Source organism: Hylaeus volcanicus, chromosome 6, assembly GCF_026283585.1.
Source record: "Hylaeus volcanicus isolate JK05 chromosome 6, UHH_iyHylVolc1.0_haploid, whole genome shotgun sequence".
Lineage (NCBI taxonomy): Eukaryota > Metazoa > Arthropoda > Insecta > Hymenoptera > Colletidae > Hylaeus > Hylaeus volcanicus.
In genome coordinates, this window is record NC_071981.1 from 25,728,133 (window position 1) to 25,747,425 (window position 19,293).

The 19,293-nt window shown below is 45.3% G+C and overlaps 2 protein-coding genes across 15 annotated transcripts in view; one reads left to right on the forward strand and one right to left on the reverse strand.

The window, feature by feature from the left end:
• Positions 1–18,867, forward strand: part of LOC128878504 (potassium voltage-gated channel protein eag) — a 61,479-nt gene extending 42,612 nt beyond the window's left edge. For 3 of the 11 annotated variants that reach the window (XM_054126755.1, XM_054126759.1, XM_054126760.1), the window contains 8 exons: positions 159–427; positions 1,695–1,960; positions 2,132–2,417; positions 2,544–2,907; positions 6,569–6,684; positions 7,731–7,847; positions 11,422–11,579; positions 11,869–18,867. In XM_054126755.1, the coding sequence (XP_053982730.1) occupies positions 159–427; positions 1,695–1,960; positions 2,132–2,417; positions 2,544–2,907; positions 6,569–6,684; positions 7,731–7,847; positions 11,422–11,579; positions 11,869–12,923 (2,631 nt within the window). In that variant the 3' untranslated portion in view covers positions 12,924–18,867. The remainder of the gene's footprint in view (positions 1–158; positions 428–1,694; positions 1,961–2,131; positions 2,418–2,543; positions 2,908–6,568; positions 6,685–7,730; positions 7,848–11,421; positions 11,580–11,868) is intronic. The other 8 variants (XM_054126756.1, XM_054126761.1, XM_054126762.1 and 5 more) reach the window with 4 other exon arrangements.
• Positions 319–11,562, reverse strand: LOC128878516 (MTOR-associated protein MEAK7). 4 transcript variants are annotated; one of them, XR_008457427.1, is made up of 3 exons: positions 9,827–11,562; positions 7,668–7,832; positions 319–438 (listed from the first exon to the last, which is right to left on the reverse strand). XR_008457427.1 is itself a non-coding variant. In XM_054126788.1 (3 exons), exon 3 carries the CDS (start codon positions 5,366–5,368, stop codon positions 4,037–4,039), a length of 1,332 nt encoding a protein of 443 aa, XP_053982763.1. In that variant the 5' UTR covers positions 7,668–7,832; positions 9,827–11,542; the 3' UTR covers positions 3,313–4,036. The 4 variants fall into 4 exon arrangements, 3 of the variants coding, with proteins under 3 accessions (XP_053982763.1, XP_053982761.1, XP_053982762.1); XM_054126788.1 differs by lacking the exon at positions 319–438 and adding an exon at positions 3,313–5,368 and having other exon boundaries at positions 9,827–11,542; XM_054126786.1 differs by lacking the exons at positions 319–438; positions 7,668–7,832; positions 9,827–11,562 and adding exons at positions 3,313–5,368; positions 5,491–6,467.
• Positions 18,868–19,293: the final 426 nt, after the last annotated feature.

Below are 19,293 nucleotides of genomic sequence, written 5' to 3' on the forward strand. Positions count from 1 at the left end.
TTTACTGTCTAATTTTCGAATTTTCGAAACGCAAATTGAAAAATTACAATTAAACAATTAAAAGAAAAAATTTGTAAGGAGCACGTGTACCTTACAAACCTGACATATATCCCCATAACACTGTACTTGCTAAGGAGCTCGAACGTGTGGGTTTCTAGGTGATCAGGATGAATTACCTAAAGTCGTGGTTCATCATCGACCTCCTCAGCTGTCTTCCGTACGACGTGTTCAACGCGTTTGACCACGACGAGGATGGAATCGGCAGCCTGTTCTCAGCCCTGAAGGTGGTACGCCTGTTACGGCTGGGTCGCGTGGTTCGCAAACTAGACCGGTATCTGGAGTATGGAGCCGCGATGCTCATTCTTCTGCTCTGTTTCTACATGTTGGTTGCTCACTGGCTGGCCTGTGTCTGGTACGTCACTTTAAGGTGATTTTACCCTGCCCACACACAAAAAGGTAACACAGCCTGCGGCAGGATTAACGGATAACCTCGACGTCATTGCATTTCCCGACGCAGCGTCGCATCACGTACAACACACAGACTCACGCACACGAAACATGCCGTGCCGTTCAGGCCATCCCGCGCGCTCGTTCCGTTCGGTGATCGACAAATTTTTAACTCGATCAACCAATCAACCTTTTTTCCAGACAACCGCTTAATGCGCAAGGTAGATGCGCGGTTACCGTCTCGGTTACCAATTACGTATCACGAGGATTTAGCGACAAATAATCCAAGATCGATGGTCCCCGATACGAACGAGATTGCTACAGCTTTTAGAATGGTAACGATGTTTGTTTGGGTTACTTAGTAACCAGCTGCGTGCAAGAATCGAGAGGATACTTGACCCGTAACACTGTTAAAACCAAGAAGAAACATTGCATCCGAGGCTGTCTAGTTCATTCAACACGCTTCTTAATTATTTTCGCTTCCTCGGTGCGAAGCAGCACGAACGAAGTAGCGCATAGCGTTAAGGCTGTCGTCGAGGACAAAAAGTTTCCTCGAGAACGAGAGAAACAAACAAATGCCCTTAGACGAAGCTAAAATTCCACTTGTGCCCCGAGAAAGCCCCCTTTCCTCTAGTCGTCGTCGTCGTCGTCGTCGTCGTCGTCGTCGTCGTTGTCGTCGTCCACCCCCCGCCCCCTGCGCCGACAGATGGCGGTACGCGACGACAAAGAGTCGCGATCCTTTGCAAGAGACGCTGCAACATTTTAAATTGGCAAATCTCTGCGTTTCCAAAAATGCTACCTTCCGACTGTTAACATCGTAGCGACTGTGATCGCGAAGAATGCTAAAATCAATCTGCACGAGGAGCACGAAACAATTATAAATGCGAGCAGGTGGAAACGAAGAGGGGGTTATTCCACGCTGAAGGGTCACTTTCCGCACTCGAGGATTTTAATGAAATTCCAAGACGGCAAAACGATTATAAATACCCGTTACTTTCACGCGAATTGTAACATATTACAATTTCGTTAAAATCCCTGACCTAAAACGCGGAAACCGATCGATTGTAGGTAGCCCAGAATCGATAGCAATCAAACGCGAGGCGGCTTGACGACTAGCGAATAGAAAAAGCATGCCACCCCGTGCTTGTTTTCATGCATTTAGACCATCGTCCTTCGCTCTCTGATCTCGTGGCTGTGCACGCCCTGGGCAATTCCATCCACGTAAAAAGTGTTTCGTTGCGTTAAAGGTACTCGATAGGAAGGTCGGACGCTGACAACGGGGTCCAGTATTCCTGGCTGTGGAAGCTGGCGAATGTCACCCAGTCACCGTACAGCTACCTGTGGACCAATACCAGCACAGCGCCGGAACTCGTGGCTGGCCCGTCCAGGAGAACTATGTACGTCACCGCGTTATACTTCACGATGACCTGCATGACCTCCGTGGGCTTTGGAAACGTCGCCGCGGAGACCGACAACGAAAAGATCTTCACCATCTGCATGATGATCATCGCTGGTACGACTGTTCGCAAGCCTATTCGACTTAACCAGGTCTTTTCTCGCGAATATATCCTAGTAAAACCACTTCGTTGGTTCTCGATTTTTCGGAAACATGACTAAAAAACATCGCTATCCGCAGGATATAGCGATTACAAGCGGCGTACAAACGATTCGTTCCTGTCCACAGCCCTGCTATACGCTACGATCTTTGGTCACGTCACCACGATAATCCAACAAATGACATCCGCCACCGCCAAGTACCACGACATGCTGAACAACGTGAGGGAGTTCATGAAGCTGCACGAGGTGCCGAAAGCCCTCAGCGAGCGGGTGATGGACTACGTCGTAAGCACCTGGGCGATGACCAAGGGCCTAGACACGGACAAAGTGCTCAACTACTGCCCCAAAGACATGAAAGCGGACATCTGTGTTCATCTAAACAGAAAGGTCTTCAACGAACATCCTGCGTTCAGGCAAGTTGACACCGTCGATATTCTAACCTCGATCACCCTCCATCTGAACTTTGCCCACGACACCGCGACGCTCTACGACCAACAGTCCGCAATTGACCGACGGGTAATTCTATTTCAAACCCACAGGTTGGCCTCCGACGGTTGCCTGCGCGCGTTAGCAATGCATTTTACAATGTCGCACAGCGCTCCCGGCGATTTACTTTATCACACCGGGGAATCGATCGATTCCCTGTGCTTCATCGTGACCGGAAGCCTCGAAGTCATACAGGACGACGAGGTGGTGGCAATCCTTGGTAAGGGTGACGTGTTCGGGGATAGCTTCTGGACGAATCCGTCCATAGGCCAGAGCGCAGCCAACGTTCGAGCTCTCACCTACTGCGATCTTCACACCATCAAGAGGGATCGACTGTTGGAGGTGCTGGATTTTTATCAAGCGTTCGCCAACTCCTTCGCCAGGAATCTCGTCCTAACGTACAATCTGAGCCATCGGGTGAGTCACTCTCCTCCAACTAGACCTTCTCATTGTCAGTCTTCGTACGTCTGGGTAAATCTGTGTTGTGCGTAGATCAGTTTGATGTCGGCGATACGGCGGCGACCTGGGTGTTCTGATGTTGTATGTGTAGCTGTCGCTAGGTTTTGCGTTCTTGTACTTGACTCGAGTATAATTTTACGAGGCCCGCTAAGCCAGTAACGAACAACAGAGACGCGACGTATCCGCCAAGAAAATCTGGCAAGTGTGGCTATGGGGAACGAGTAGCACACAGGCCAAGTCCTACTGCTATTCGACGTTCTTCGCGAACCACGTCTTCTTCTAACATTTTCGATGACACGAGCAGACATAATACAAGTTGAATATTCGTAATTGTTAGCGTTAGGGAAAATAAGGATACTCGTCAAGGTTTCAGATCTTTATTGAACACCCAACGTACCGAGCAACAGTGCGATGTTTTTTCTTTGGTTCTATTGTTTCGACGAATGAAGTCGACGCGCTCCCGCGACGATTCGTATAGGAATAACACACAGTCTTATAAGTATAACAAACAGTAATTCATGCTGTACAATATTTATCGGTAGACTTTGATCAGCGTATCGATTAAAAATGATTGATGACTCACCAGGCACTAGATAATAGGCATTCGAAAGACACGGTAACCGACGTGATATTTGCTCCGATATCACGATATACAGTGTTCGTTAAGTAGCATACATGGCATAAGAGTTTATACATATAAATGATTGGACGATTGGAAATGACGTTAGCACGAGGAAGATCAGGCCGTTACAGGGATGTGAACTTTTTTTTTCTTTTTTTTCTCTTTAAATGTTGAGTAATAGCAAATAGAAAGGAACGTGTATAAGCTTGCAAAACGCTGGTTACAGATATGCCTGAGAAGACTTTCTTAATGATCGTTACGTTCGTATAATTCGTTCGAATCGTTATCGATATTTTCATCATCTTGTCGAGACGATTCCACGCAAATTACGGAAGAATTGATACGATAATGACCGTTACACTGTTTTACGATAACTTTTCTTCTAACAAGCTATTATATTTTAAGTAGCCTGATATACAAATGTTTACATACCCCTAGTATAGAAGCAACTCTTCGATATCACAATTACTCTTTCTTTTCCCTCAGTCCTTCGCTATGCATTTTACGCCCAGACAATTCCAACATAACCTTAGAGGTAGGGTCCTGATCCAAAATCGATTTTGGATCTCGCACGTCCTCGTCCACCTCTGGGAGCGGACCTACGCCCCAAACTTCGCAATGTTTAATCTTAAAATTCTCCTTGCCACTGAGCTGCACATAATTTTGGAAGGTTGTACACGACAGGCTCGATTTGCCAGTTCCGTATTCGCTGTCCAACCACAATCCAGGATAATTGAGTTGTCCTCCCATAAGCAAACCATTAGGCATAGTTTGTTGGTGAAGGTTTAAATACTGATAATGGTTATTGTAACCCGTAGAGGAGAAAGTTAATATGTCTGGTTCGAGCTTGAACAAAAACGAAGATGGACTTCCTGTAAAGTTTGGTCCAAGAGCCCAGCTATCGGACGCGAAACCACCAAACACGTGGTCTTCCGTGTCTTGAAGTATTATAATAGTGGATCCTTGCATGGTGATTCTTCCTAACATGGTAGAAAACGACTCTCCGTGTACTTGGCTCGAAAACAGAAATCTCCATTCCTTGCGAAGTTCGTGAGGCAAACTCAGATTCAGAAACAAAACATCTCCCAATCCCAAGATACTTGGAAAGTGAGGTATATTTTCCAAACCCTTGCACACTGGCAGAAGATTCAAATCGTTTATTCGACTGCTGGTATTCTTATCTCCTTTCTTCTGGGAGACTAAAAAAAGACACTGAAAGACGTGCGATTGTATCATTTTAAACGTAGCTGCTGTCGTAAACCAGTTTTCAACTCGATCGATGGTTAGCATCTCTCCGTGTTTAACCAGATCTTCGCATAAACTTCTAGAGCGCATTCCTATTCGTCTAGTATTCACTGTACAACCAATGCTGCTCCAAGTCAAATAACAAGCGTTACCAGAGTTCTTTTGTAGTCTCAAGGAAGAATTAATCGTCGCTTGAACATACTGAAGGAAGGTCGCTGTAGGTATTTCTTGCTTCGATTCCTCCTCAGAAAAGCCATCAAAGATCAAGCTTGTCCTTTCCTCTGGACTGCCACGAACGGCAAACACGTACAGGCGACCAAAATTCTCACCGTTTATGGCAGAAACTCTCTTTCCCGGCTCGTGGCAAAGAAACCTCACCACAAATTGCAATAATATATCGTCTAAATGGCTCGACCAGTGTTTAAATATGTCCTCACGTTTTATAGACCCGGAACTTCGGGACATCGACTTGAACAAGTTCTCCACTAAGGTCAACTCGTCCGCGGATAATATATTCGCGGACGAAGCGGAACGACTCGAACCATGACCCATCTGGAACAATTTATTTCGCTCGATTGTGATTACAAAATCGATAATATCCAAGGGATCGCAAAGAAATTTTATTCGATACGAGTCCCATAAACATGTTCTACGAACATCGACGTTGAACGTACAGCTACTTCTTTTGTCATTTTTTTGTCATCCAGTTAGGCAAGACCGAATCTGTTTCATCGAATCGTGCCAATTTTTGAGAGAAAACTGATCACAAACCTTTTGAGCGCGAGAAGTACTCTTCACAGTAATCCATACACCTCGTCGTTTCCACGATTAAATTCCGATTCGAAATAAATTACGGCGGTGGAAGTACGCGCGAGGTCGCGTATCTTTTCTTAAAGTCGAATACGACGCATCCGAGACGAAGTTCCGACACGGAACTCGTCGACGGAACTGTCTCGGACCTTTTCTGATCCGGCGCGTTAAATAAAATATTTTGAGGTTAGTCGAGTGCAGGTTGTCTGCTACTTGTGCGTTGTGCGCCTACGCCTATCGACTGCTCTCATGTCGCATGCGCGACTGATAAGTAGGGGTGTACCGTCTGCCGTCCCGTGTATCTGCCCTATCACGTCTTTTCATCCGGAAAAACGAAACGACAAAGGACCGAAGTTTTTCCGGCGTTGACCGTTCGACTACCGAAAAAACTGTATCGATTTTAGCTATTGCTGCGTTCTACTATGGAACGACTCTATTCGATCGCAGAAATTGCTGACGTTACCGTATCGTTTCTCGATAGAAAAATGGTTCGCGAAATAGGTGTTAACGAAGCTTGCGTCTGAAAGGAGAAAGTTTATTTCGTTGTTAGCAGCTTGATCGAGTAAAGGGGGAATCTCGAAAAGTCGACCAGCTTATTCGTGAATCGATCAGGGAAGAATTTTGTCGCTAGGAGAAACAAAATAGCATATCGTTTTTCTGTTACGATGAAACGAATAATCGTCACCTACATGGTAAGGGGCGGAAAACCGATAAAGGGTCCGCTGCGTTCCAGAGAACATTAATAATAGCAAAGAAGACACCCGAGGGCATAAATAATCATTCCGGGCCCCATAAATAAAGCCTCGTGGTTCGCTTGCAATTACGCCGTGCCGTTCACTCTAATTAGCGATCGATAATTCTAATTGTAATGCGCACCACGACAAACACCAAAGTACGCACAATAATTCTGCGATGCTCATATACCGGAAACGTTCTGTGCAGCTAATATTCCGGAAGGTGGCCGATGTCCGTCGGGAAAAGGAGCTGGCCGAGAGGAGGAAAAACGAGCCCCAGCTGGATCAAGCGCAAGATCACCTGGTGCGCAAAATTTTTTCGAGGTAGGGAGAAATTTGTTGGCATTGATCTCGAATGGATATCGTCGCGAATCCATTCCGTGTAATGACCACCGCTTCCCTCAATGGTCCTTTATCTTCGAACGCCTTGGATACCACGGAGAATAAACGTAACGATATATTACGAAAATTTTCAGGAATCATCCGCGATAATTTCAAACGAGAAACGAACTTGGCCGTATCGAGGTTTGAAGTTTTAGTAATTAATTTCAACGTCGTGTAGAACTCGATCGACTCCTCTTTACGAGATTCATTTTATCGCGCAAGTATAATTATAATAATCGTAAGTATCGTCGACAGCTTTCGGGTTTAAATTGTTATCACAGTTTAAACGAAATCGAAACATTTCGAATCAGAGGAGAAATTGTGAAAGATGAAGGACCTTGAACGAAGCCAACAGGTGCAATATCTTGGACTAAATTTTGTTCTGTGTGCGCGCGTATTCCCGTGTTATTTTTCCCAAGCTGTATTGTCTGTCTGTCTGTCAACCGATCGCTTCGAACAGATCCCATTAGGTGATAGTTATTGGCAATAGAGATCCTATTGGTTGTGACGCCTTATAGTTACAAACTTGGGGGCAGAAAATATTGGCCGTTTAAGGCCGCTGCGTAGCGACGATATCGTTTAGACGTTGTGTCGCGCTTCGTCGTAACAAAGGGACGGACCGAACGTGCGTGGAAATGGTAGTGGCCTTGAGCGGCCAGTTGTGTTCGACCATAGTTTAGACGCAGGATTCCCTTTTCTCTATTACTCGATGGACTATAAAAGGACGCAGACTCGGAACGTTGAGCAGCCACAGGCGCACAGGACTACGCGCGCACAAACGCCGTCAGGATGATTTAAGCGCGGTTACTAATTATTAACAGACTAACAATAACGATAAGGACGATGATGAATTAGCGAAGAAATGATGCGAAAGCAGAAGTGTGTCGTCAGCGGGCGATCCACGTCTCACAATACTTTCCTACCGTATCTCTGGTAAATTGTTGTTGATTGTTGATCGTTGCTTGGCTGGCCTGTTGTCCGTAAAGGTTCAAGACCGACGGGGAACCCCAGATTGGCGTAACCAGGGCCGCAAACGGACGGTCCCAGCAGGATTCCGACGAGGAGCTCACCGTGAACGTCCTGCCGCCCTGGCCCAGTTTTAGGCAATTTCATTTCTTACGTATTTATTTATCTTCTTCATTCTTTTTTAATTGCCATCTCTGCTACTTCTTACGTAAACACTCTTGATTATATCGATTTATTATTCTTCTTCTCATTATGATTATATTTAAACCATCGTTATTATTATTATTATTATTGTATATCGTTATATTTATTATTATTATTATTATTATTATTATTATTATTACTCTCAACTGTGATCTTACTATTACATATATATATATATATGTATATGTATATAGTATGTATCTATGTATATACATATATAAATATACACACGAGTATCATGTACATGTATACCTGACTCGGACGCCTCGATTTCGTACGTGTATTTTTTTCCTTCGACTATATATCTATACATATCGATGCACAATCGAGATTTTTTTCCGGCGTCGATTTGTCGAATGGACTATTCGAGACGAACAATGACACGATCGCATCGTGGAATTTTTTGATCGCGTATACGCGACCATTTTTCCTTCGTTCGTTCGATTTTCTCATTATTATACGCGCGCATCCGAGCGCCACGACACGCATCCCGAAAAGGTCGTCACACGTTCCAAGTGTATCACGGATATGCAATCGCTGTACACACGCTTGAAAGAGAAACTGATATACTTATATATATACATATATATAAATATATATTATCATAGCACGTCTACGAAATCATCCTGGGCGAACCGAGACTCGACGACCAAATCGAGCCAGAGATGGTCAACATTTTCCAAACGAAACAAACTTACAAAATGAAGTTATATTTCGCTTGAAATATTTTTACCGTGTACTCGTAGAAACGTCGCGAAAATATTTTTAAGTCTCGGTCTTATCCCCGATAGTCTTTGATTTTCCCGACAATCCGAAAGAATTGATGTAAAATAAATGATGATATGTATAACCCGTAAAACGAGCCTAAGACTCGATTTCCTCTAGCAGGAAAGCTCGCGTCTGTCGAAATCGAAACTCCTAACCTCGAAAGCATCGTGTGTCGATCGAACTCGATTCACCCAGGAACAGTGTCTCGACTCGACGAGATGCGTCTATACTCTACACACACCACACGGTGCCATACATATTAATCTTTGCCATTTCTGGCGATCACTGCAGTTCTGACGAATGCTAGAGTGCTGTAAAATATACGGCTTTAGAGGGTTATGCGCATCTTTCTCCCACCACATATTTTTAGTGGAATCAGGATTGTATAGAGCGAACTCGTGGACTCCGTATCTCTTTCGCATTAGTCTTTTGCAATTCAAGCTTCGAACCGCCTCTAACCGTCTCGTTCAAATATCGAAGCCGTGGCGTTTTCTCGAAAAAAGAGAAACGGCACGAGTAATATCGAAACTCTACGCTCGACAGATCGAAACGAGCGAATAATACGTCTCGATGCGAAAGAAATGCTCATAGTCCTCATTGCGCCTCGAGCATCCGATCCTTTTACGACTTTATGCAACGCCGAATGCATGTGACGTACACACTCTAGGATTCAAGTTTCTCTTTGTCACCTGACTTATGTATTTTTATACATATACATATACATATACATATACATATACATATATACCGATGCCATAGTAGCTGCTTGAAAAACTGCCAGACTGCCAACGAACAATCGCGAAAACTGTGATTCGTGTCGCGTTAAATCGGTGAACATTTTTTTTTTCTTTTTTTTCTTAGAACCACGATCGTGGCATGTTGTATGCATGATAGATGCTTAGAATATCTCCTTAGACTCGATCGATTCACGTTTGGATCGAAAGACGAACGAAGCGATTGAAAATTTCTAAATCGAACTATTCCAGATTTAAACGAAAATATTCTACTTTAATAATAATCAGGCGGTATTAGTATCTGGTAACGGATGGGCAAATCGTGTCGGACTAGATATTAATAATTCGATAGTTATCGTTGCAGTGCAATACAAGCAAGTCGTTTGTTTATCGTACGAAAACTGATTTACCTGCCCATGTAAACGCGTTTCTGAAACGGATCGGTGGCACTCCCAATGTTGATCAGGCAGCTCGTCATCATTACAAACTGTACCATCGAATGCTGCGTCGATGAACTCCAATTGTGGCCGACTCTGCTTGCCAAGATGAAAACAAATGCCAAAACGCAATTAATGAAATTCGATTCTTGGACACGCACTCGCGCACACACATGCGTATACAGACACACCCACACACATATACACAATAGGGAACGAGTTAATTGCAGTGTAATCTTCGCGTCACGGTAACGAATAATAAATAAACGCGACTAGCCAAACGCCAGTGGACGCCATTCCTCTCTTCGCGGGAAAAGTACTAGTGGTCGCGTAGCGCGTGGCTGAAAGGTTAGGTGGCGCGAATTTCAAATTAGATTTTTACATATATGGATACATGCAGTGCCGTCTTAGCATATGAGCACGAAACTAAGGGACCCTATGGTTATGTACGGTACGCGAAACACATTTGTGGCACGAGTACATACATTCGCGAAAGTGACGAATATACGTGGTCTCGAACCAGAATCTGTAAAAATTCAAACTTTTCGACGCACGTCAATCGTCACGTAAGAAATAGAAGTGAAAATTTCACGCGAACGTAGAGAATAAATGTTGGTCGAAATCACCTAGTCCGTGAGCGTGCTCTCTTTACCTATTTACTCGGATTTGTTATTCCCGTTGCGCCATCTCGGGAGTCCCCGATGCAGAACCGTTAATTCAAACTTGGATGCTTTCGCGAGTAGAGCCTGTAATTACGCCCCAAGGGCGGGGAGTTTCCAAGTCGGCCAATTCATCCTGAAAAGCATCGCGATAACGTGTCCCGACTTTCCATTAGAAGGAACAAGACGTGTTCTTCGATTGACCGAAACTCTCGTTAAAGAGACACGCTAGCGCGAAACGGTCGTTACGGAAACAGTTTCCGAGGAAATTTTATTCGAACAAGTCGGTGGGAGGGGAGGGTTGCTCTATCCAGAACTTGGAAATCACGAGGCAGACACAACGGCTCACGATTCGGTTCATCGACGCCGCCCCGTTTTCCCGTATGTTTTATCGGCATTTTATCACCACTGAGAATACTTTTTTTCGAATCCCGTAGGCACACCAAAGTAGGTTGCTCGTGAACACACCGCTGGAGCTGTATCCCTTTTTCTAGCCTCAGTAGAACGAACTTGACTCATTTTGCCGCAACAATTATGTATTAAAAAAATATGATAGAAACACGTCTTTACCCACGTCCAAAGAGCTAAAGCTAAAGCAAAAGACGGAAAAAAAAAATGAAAAAAAAAACAAAAAAATAGAACGTCGATACGTATGACGCAGAATGAATGCTTGCTGCGATCGGAGAGATTAAAAGGGAAAAGTTTCGCGCAAGCCCAAAGTGAAACTTTCGGAAAGTAATGTTTTCCTCCTATCCACGATTCGTACACCATGTATTTTAATCCCCTTTACTTGATTAATCGCCTAGCGAAACTGGCCTTTTGGACCCCGTAATTGTAAATAGCCCCTAACGGATCTCGGATCGGATACTAAACGCGAGTGTTCTCGCTCTCTACTTTTTTTTTATCCAGGTTCCGTAGAGAGCGACACACTCCCGACGTGGAGAAGGGCGACGGGAAGGACGGCAAGGACGGCAAGGAAGGGGAGTCGTCGCATTCTAGAAAACTCTCCACAACGGAGGAGACCACTGCCGCTAAACCACGACCGGGAAAGTGGGGACGACTGTTAGGTAACGTCCGGTGTAATCGCTATAAATTATACTAGATTAACGGATTCAACTAGGTATAACTTTAAACTACGAGCATATATACGTATTTGTGATACCTTTGTCCTCTGGCGTCCTCAGCTGCTCTTCGATGGTGACGTATAGGCGCGTGAAAAATTCCCACTGGGAATACCACGCAGCCTCCAGCCTTTGTCTCGAACAATAGAACCGCATTCGGAAAAGTACCGTTAATAGCCAATCGAATCCAATTGGATTCACGCTAAACTTTCAAGTTATTTTTGTTGTCGCGCAGGTAGCGCGAGTCTGGACTCTGGGAGCGAAACGGGGACTGGTACGGATACGTTCAAGAGGTCTTTGAGCGCGAGAGATGCGCGGCCAGGTTCGAGCGCCGGCAGCAACAAGGTGTTTCCAAAGTTTGGCAAGCTGAGCGGCACCATCGAAGAAGCCGGGGACACGGAAACCGCGAAGGATAGCCAACAGCAGCAACAGCTGCAGCAGCAACAACAGCAACAGCAACAGCAACAGCAACAGACGGCGGCGGCCGACTCGAAGCAGTTGCAGCTTCGACGGCTGGAGAGCTACGACGACGGGCTGATCACTACGCAGCCGAGCCACGATCGCGAGATCCTGGCAGCGGTGCTGGAAGTGAAGGTGGACCTGAAATTAGAGGTGCAACGCGTGAATCAAAGACTAGCCAAGATCGAGGACATTCTCCAGACGCTGATGAATCGGTTGCCAGCGATCAGTCCGGCCCAGCCAAAGGTCACGTTCGCGAGCGGTACCAACGGTTCCGCTTCGAGCCAGCCAGGTCAAGCGCAGACCTCGTCCAGTTGCCAGCAGGGTTCTCAAGCGACGCAAACGTCGAGTAGCAGCGGGGTTAACGTCGAGCAGAAGGTAACGATAGCGACCGCAAGCGTGGCCACCATGGTCAGCGACGGGTACAGGGAGCAAGGCACCATCACGGAGCGAATCTCGAAGCCTCAGGAGCCGCATCATCACCATCACCATCATCACCATCAGTCGCAGCAGTCGGAGAGACTGAAGGACACCGACTACAAGAGCTCGTCGAGAGAGGTGAGCAAGGAGCTTCTCGAGAGGCTCGCGCAGGCGTCCACGTCCCGCGGTGACGACTCCACACCGTTGGGCCCGTTGATACTCAGAAAACGAAGGAGCAAGTCGCGGAACAAGGGCGCCGCGCCGCTGGCGCCGTTAGCCACGCAGCCCATCAGCCCGTCCGAGGCCACGGAGACCACGCAGATGCTCGAGTGCACCGACGACAGGGAGCCCAGCACCGCGGACAGGTCCGACAGAAAGAGACCTCCGCCTAGACCCAGAGAGTACTTGTGAAAGTTCTTGCGGCTCCGGCCGGTTGTCTCGAGGCTCCTGCTCTGAGGAAAACACATGGCGGAACAACGAATCAGTCTTGGACTTGCCCCGCCGCGCCGTTAGGCTTCGGGGTATCGCTCGTCCAGGCTCCTAGTCCGCGGTCAACGCTGGAACAACGAACGAAGCCTTGGCATTGGAATCGTCTTGGAAGAAAGGCAAGTGTTTGCCTTTCGAACCAGTCGCAGGTACAATGAAGTACCTCGGCAGTTTTGGAACAGACGATACGCAATTCGAGCAAACGTTCCAGAGGGGTGCAGCTTCGAATCCATGGCACACGATAAACAACCTAGTACCTCGGCGTTTTTGGTAAAGGTCACGGGCTTTTACGAACGCCACGGCAAGGGTGTACAAGGAAACGACCCCAGCTCCTGTTTGGCGGTACATAAACGGAGGAACGGCCGAGTACCTTGGCTTTTTTGGAAGATTACATTCGTTCCGAGGAACGCGGAGAATACACAGAGGAGCGAATCCAAGTTCCTACTTTGCCGTAAACTACTTGGCGAAACGACGGAGCGCTTTAGCGGTTTCGGAAGAACGCACTCGGCCCGAGGAACGCCGCGGAGAAGTTTGCATTGGAAGGACGTAGGGGAAGTGGTCAAAGGCTGTACGATGGAGGATGGCGTGCGCTACCGCTCAACAATTTTTAACGGCAATTTTACAAAGCTTTGGCATTCTAGTTACGGACGATCTTCCGATTTTACAGCGTGTTTTCGTATCGCTGTTCCATTCGTCCCGCGAGACGTCGATCGGGCTGGGATCGGACGAGAACGACCGCGACGTTCGGTTTCCGTCACGTAACCTCCGTGACGTTCGGTTAGTATGTGCACCAAGTCCGTGAAGCACCGGGTTGGCTGATCGTATCAGACTTTTCGGCGGTTGGCACGGATTCACCGAAAGGAGAAACTCCCAGCGTTCGAGATCTTTGGTAGCACGGGGAAGGAACGAAGGTTGCATCCTTCGAACGGTGTTCTTCGAGTGTTCGAGCCAGCCAGCACGGCAAACTCTTTCAACGAAGCGACGAAAATTCTTCACCCCACCCCCTTCCTTCCCCCGCCTATTCCTCTCGAGAGAAAAAAATCGATTTACCGTAAATAACTGTAATTTCACCGCCGTACGTTTTAAGAACGCTGCGCATTTCCGCTAAACCCGCTTCGCGAAATCTTCTGCGAGCTTTTACCGAAAGTCGTCGGTATACACGCGCGAAACGAACCCGGGACGGAGAAAAGTACTAGTACAATTAAAGAAATTCTGTCGAAATGTAAAAAGAAAACCACAAAAAAAAACAAAATACGAAAAGCAAGCGAGGAGGAGCGACATTCATACCGGCGAGGAAACGCTCCCGGTGCTATCAACTTGGCATATTTTTGCATGGCCAAAAAAAAAAAAGTAAAAAAAGCGATAAACAAATGAAATTATTATCGTGTTTAAGTGCTTGCGACGGCTTCTTCGAGACATCGAACGTAAAAACGAGAGTGTGCGTGTGAAAGAACGAAAGAGCGAAAGAGCGAGAGAAAGAGAAACTATTCCAGAATACTCACGTTCTGCATAAAGTACCTACACACTCACACACTGTAATTGTAGGTTTACACGCATCTTAGGGTATCTCAGAGCTAGGTTCGTGAAGGCGCGAGATAGATGTTAAGTAACAAAGCAAATTAAACGGGGAAAGAAAAGTAAAAGGTTAGGAACGAGGGTGAAACGAAACGAAAGCGCCAATTGGGAAGGGGGTAACTGTCACAAACGACGGGATTTTACGCGTTTCCGGGAACGGTGTGAGAATGAAAGCACGCCGAAGGCTCGTAACAAAGAACGCAGAGTTGGCCCAACACTGGAAGAAAGAAATCAAGATGCGTGGTAGCGTTGTTTGCCGCCGTTTGCTGCCACATGTTGGCGCCACTAGTTCGCCGTCTGTTTTCGTGATTTTCGAAGATAGATACGCGACGATGCGAACGGCGATAAATAATAGCCTTTCGACTGTTCCGTCTCATTAAACCGCACCCGATAAAAATCGATTGTGACAGGAGGAAAATTCCATCGGGGAAAGAAATGTCTATCGAAGTTAACTCCGAGGGAAATGTAGTCTCGATTTTATCACCTTTGATTTCCGAGTTTCTAACTGTTTAGTATTTAAACTTTTTTATTGCTCTTATACGGCCTTCCAGAATGTCCCTTCTAGCAAGCTACCTCCATTTTTGAAAACCATACAACTAGAGAAACTTTTTTGAAAGGCAATCGAGGCAACAGAAGTCCTCCCAAAAGTTAATTTTCATGGCATTTCTCCTTTCCCAGCGCTCTTCTTTCAGAAAGTATTCTCACCGATCTTTTTCGAGAAGACCTAGAGTAGAGTACGGAGCGATTCGATAACTGTCGGCAGCATCTGTATCTCGAGAAACGTGGGTGGTCGAGGGAAAAATCTAACCGACAAAACGTGCCTAGAAGACGCAGGTTACCTTTATTTATTTTTTTTTTTTTTTTTTTTTCTTAAATTGATCAACGCGTTCGTCGTCGTGTCGATTTTTTCCACCACGATTTCGTGTACATTCAAGTTTACGGTGCGTTTCGAATTGCTCTGTGTCGCGACATATTACTGGAAGTCAATTTGACCCACGCCCACGCCTCGAGAAGTTGCGTTCCGTTTACGTGCGATCGAGACGACACCTGGGAGGGTGCACGCGTTTTCAGAGAAGGGCAACATTTTATTCGAATATTCGATAACGAATAAAATCAACGAATAGCGGTTTGTTCGATTGGAAAGTTAAATTTTGTTAACCTTCGATACAACTTTTGATTTTCGTTTATCTAGATAACAATTATGCCCATCTCTGCCCAAGGGACACGATTCGAGAACACTCTACTTTGTTACGTTGCGAACATGACCTAATCCCACGTACGATAGGTTACTCAGATTCGTTCCACTGGATCAGACAGATGGCTTTGTTCCTGCTAATCCTTTCCAGTCAACTTTTTCGCCCAAACTGGCAGTCGAACATAACATTGACGATATTCTCTCTCGATCTTCAATTTCATTTATTTCTATCCTTGAAAATATCTAACTAATTGTGTTAACGTTAATTGTGCGCGCGCAGTTCTTCACAGCCACGGTTCGCGAATGGGCGATACCTCTCGCGTTTGCCAACACGATAGCTAAATCCTCGTTATCAGTCCACCACGGAACCGACCAGATATCACTTCGAATCGAGAACAAAAAGTGTAAATCGAGCCATTTGCCTCTCCAGTGAAAGCGATTGGCGCAATCCATTGTAAGTACACGGCATTCACGGAAGCCGAACAGCAATATTAGGTGTATATATCTTGTAACTACAGCGTGTATATATACATATACACATATACATATTATTATTGCGCGTGTTTCCTTGACAGCGCGTTTGCACCTACTAGGAATCGTCGAGCGATTCTTCCGTTTGTTTCTCGTATTTTCGGCGAGGTCGTTAAAAGAGAACAGGGGGAAAGAATTCGATAAAGACGCCTGAAAGACGGACTATTTGATTTAGGATTAGCGAGGCTAAATAACGAGTCCGTTTAGTTGTGTTGCCGCCGCCTCGAGAAAGAAGCCATTGAAACAATTCTGAAGGACAATCAAAGATGGAAAGTACTGATCTCACACGTAGTAGGATGAAGCAATTAATCGACTAAGGCTAGATATATTTCGTTAGCTTAAGCTTAAGACCTAGGCGACCGCGGCGATCAGCGAACATACCGGCAGCTTCGGGAATTTCATTTTCAACAGCGTGGACAAGACTTTTGAAAATAACAAATCGATCTAGGAGTCTCGATGATTCCACCGCGAACAGAACTGGAAGCTCGTCTCGAAACCTCGATAAGTGCATACGAACATTCCGTTCGTTGCATTCGGAGTCCGGTCTCCTTACTTACGGAAAGAATTAGGTGACGAATACGGAAATATTTGGTGTATTTTTCGAGTACGTACAGGAAACAACGAGAATTATCGAGACTTCGCTTCGAAAAACATCAGCTGTAAATCGAGATTCGTATAGGTCAAATACGCTCGAGTGCACAGGAAAGAAAACAAAAGAAAGAACTAGACGAAGGGAAACAGGCAAACGCGCTGACATGGACTTCTATGCGTGTAAATATTATAAATATTAATAAGAGCGAATAAAACGAATGCCGTGAAGAAAAGAATGCGTGTGCGTGTGAAAGGTTCTTTGAAAGAGAGAGCAAATAGTTCTAATCTCATGTTACGCAAGAAAAGGTGGAAGAAAAAAAGAATTATCGAGCAGTTACGAGGACTTTGTTAATTAGGTTTTAGCGTGCGGAGACGATATAGCTGGCTCTATCGTAGTTTCTATACTTAACGAATGCGAAAGTTTAACATACCGTTGAAAAAAAAATGAAAAAAAAAAACGTTTTTTCTAGCAGCTCAACAAGCCACCAAAGCGCGTCGATCGAGGTCTTGAAACGGTATGCGCCTGCTCCTTTTTAACGCTGAAAAAAAAAAACAGGTCGGTCAGCTTGCGATTCCAAGTAATTTACGCATAGAGATGCGACCATTTTAGAGGATTAGACCGAATAAACGATCGATCGAGTAATTACCTTCCTCTGAATTACACACTTTCCTTTGTACGTCCTTGCACGTTATTTTATACACCACCTGAACTAGACTCATTCTTGCGCTACCGATCCATTTAATCGTTGCGAATCGGCCAGATTGGACTTGACGGGAGATCGTAAATGGGTTTCGAGTCAGAGAATCGTAACAGTTCCAAATTTCAAATCTTCGCCGTACAGCAACACATAACCTCGTTTTGTTTAGTTCGAACGAAGCAACGATTCCAATTTATTCGTATCCTAAAGTACAAAGTTCAACGAGCTGAATTTTTCGAGGGTCGACTCTGTACACCTCTGACTCGAAGCCTTTTAACGAATCTAGAGCAAGACCCAGCTACTTTCAGTAGCTGTCCAACTCTTGTTTTTTCTCGTGTCAAACGGTCCGTCTTTCTCGCTCAACATTTGGAATCGCAAGGAGATCCCTTCGCTCGGTTCCCTATCCAAGAGCTTCTCTTTTCGTGCGTGTTTTTTTCGTCCCCGTTGATCCGACTCTATCGACGACCGTAAGTCGACACCGTGCGTCTTTCCACAGCAACTAATTTTCGTCGAGAATATCAAAGACTGATCATTTTTTGAATACTGGATACCCAAACTTGAAAACTAATTTTAAACGAGAATCATCCATCCTCGAACTTGACAGATGATCGTATTATGTATCGTTCGATCCGCTCGATAACTTTCATTTCGTTGCGCTAAGAGCAAAGTTACTTGCACAGAAGACTTTCAGAGAGCAGTTCTCGATCTTTTAATTAATTTACACGAAGATATTTGTCACGTTTATAGATAGATGTCGCGATACTCGATGTGTCGGTTGATAAAATAATACGCGCAATTATTTTTTCGATGGAGGCAGGGCCATTCATTTCTAGCGTTCGAGGAGAATAACCAAACGTAACCTCTTCTCCTTCTCGACGAGTCGCTAGGTGTCGCTAAAAAACATGGCGTGGTACAAGATTGTAAGGAACTAAGTAAACAATTATAGCGCAAAGGGTTCTATACTCATAAATGATACCCTGTATAAATCGTGTCACGTTTATTATGTATTCGAGGGCTAACCTCTTGCCAATACAATACCCTGCCGATGTTACATGGTTTGTTCGAGTGAACGAATCGAATGTTCGACTGACGGTCGTTGTCGAGTCGTTGGGGTCGAATTTCGTCGGCGCGGATATACTTACATACATATGCAGTATACAGACACGCATTTCTGCTGTCCGCGTCTCTGGCAATGCAACGACAAAACATTCACGTTTCCCATCGACAAACGGGCGGCTCGTTGTCGGCTGCGCGGAGTCGTGAGAACAGAAACACAAAATGGGATAAAAAAAAAAAAGAACATATAGCGGGATAAACATGTGATATTACGATTTTTTATATCAGCTACTTCGCAATAATAAATTATCATACGCAAAGGGAGAGGTGTCGCGACACGGGTCGTCGTCCTTGATTTATCGCCGAACACGATGTTAGACAATGATTTTTACAAAGGTTCTTCTCGTTTCCATTTTCGAATGTTTCCACATAACGTAAACAATGCTCGATGTTCATTGCAAGTAATTTGCTACGATCAACGATTGACAAACAAGTTATCACGGAGACGAGCAGAATCTTTTTGTTCGCTTGCGCATTTTACGTTTCAAATGTTTCAAATCGACCATACGGCACAGTTTGCGTTCTCTTGCCGATTTTTTCTTTGTCTTAACGTCGATCGAAGCTTGCAACGCTTCGAATTAATTAGTCG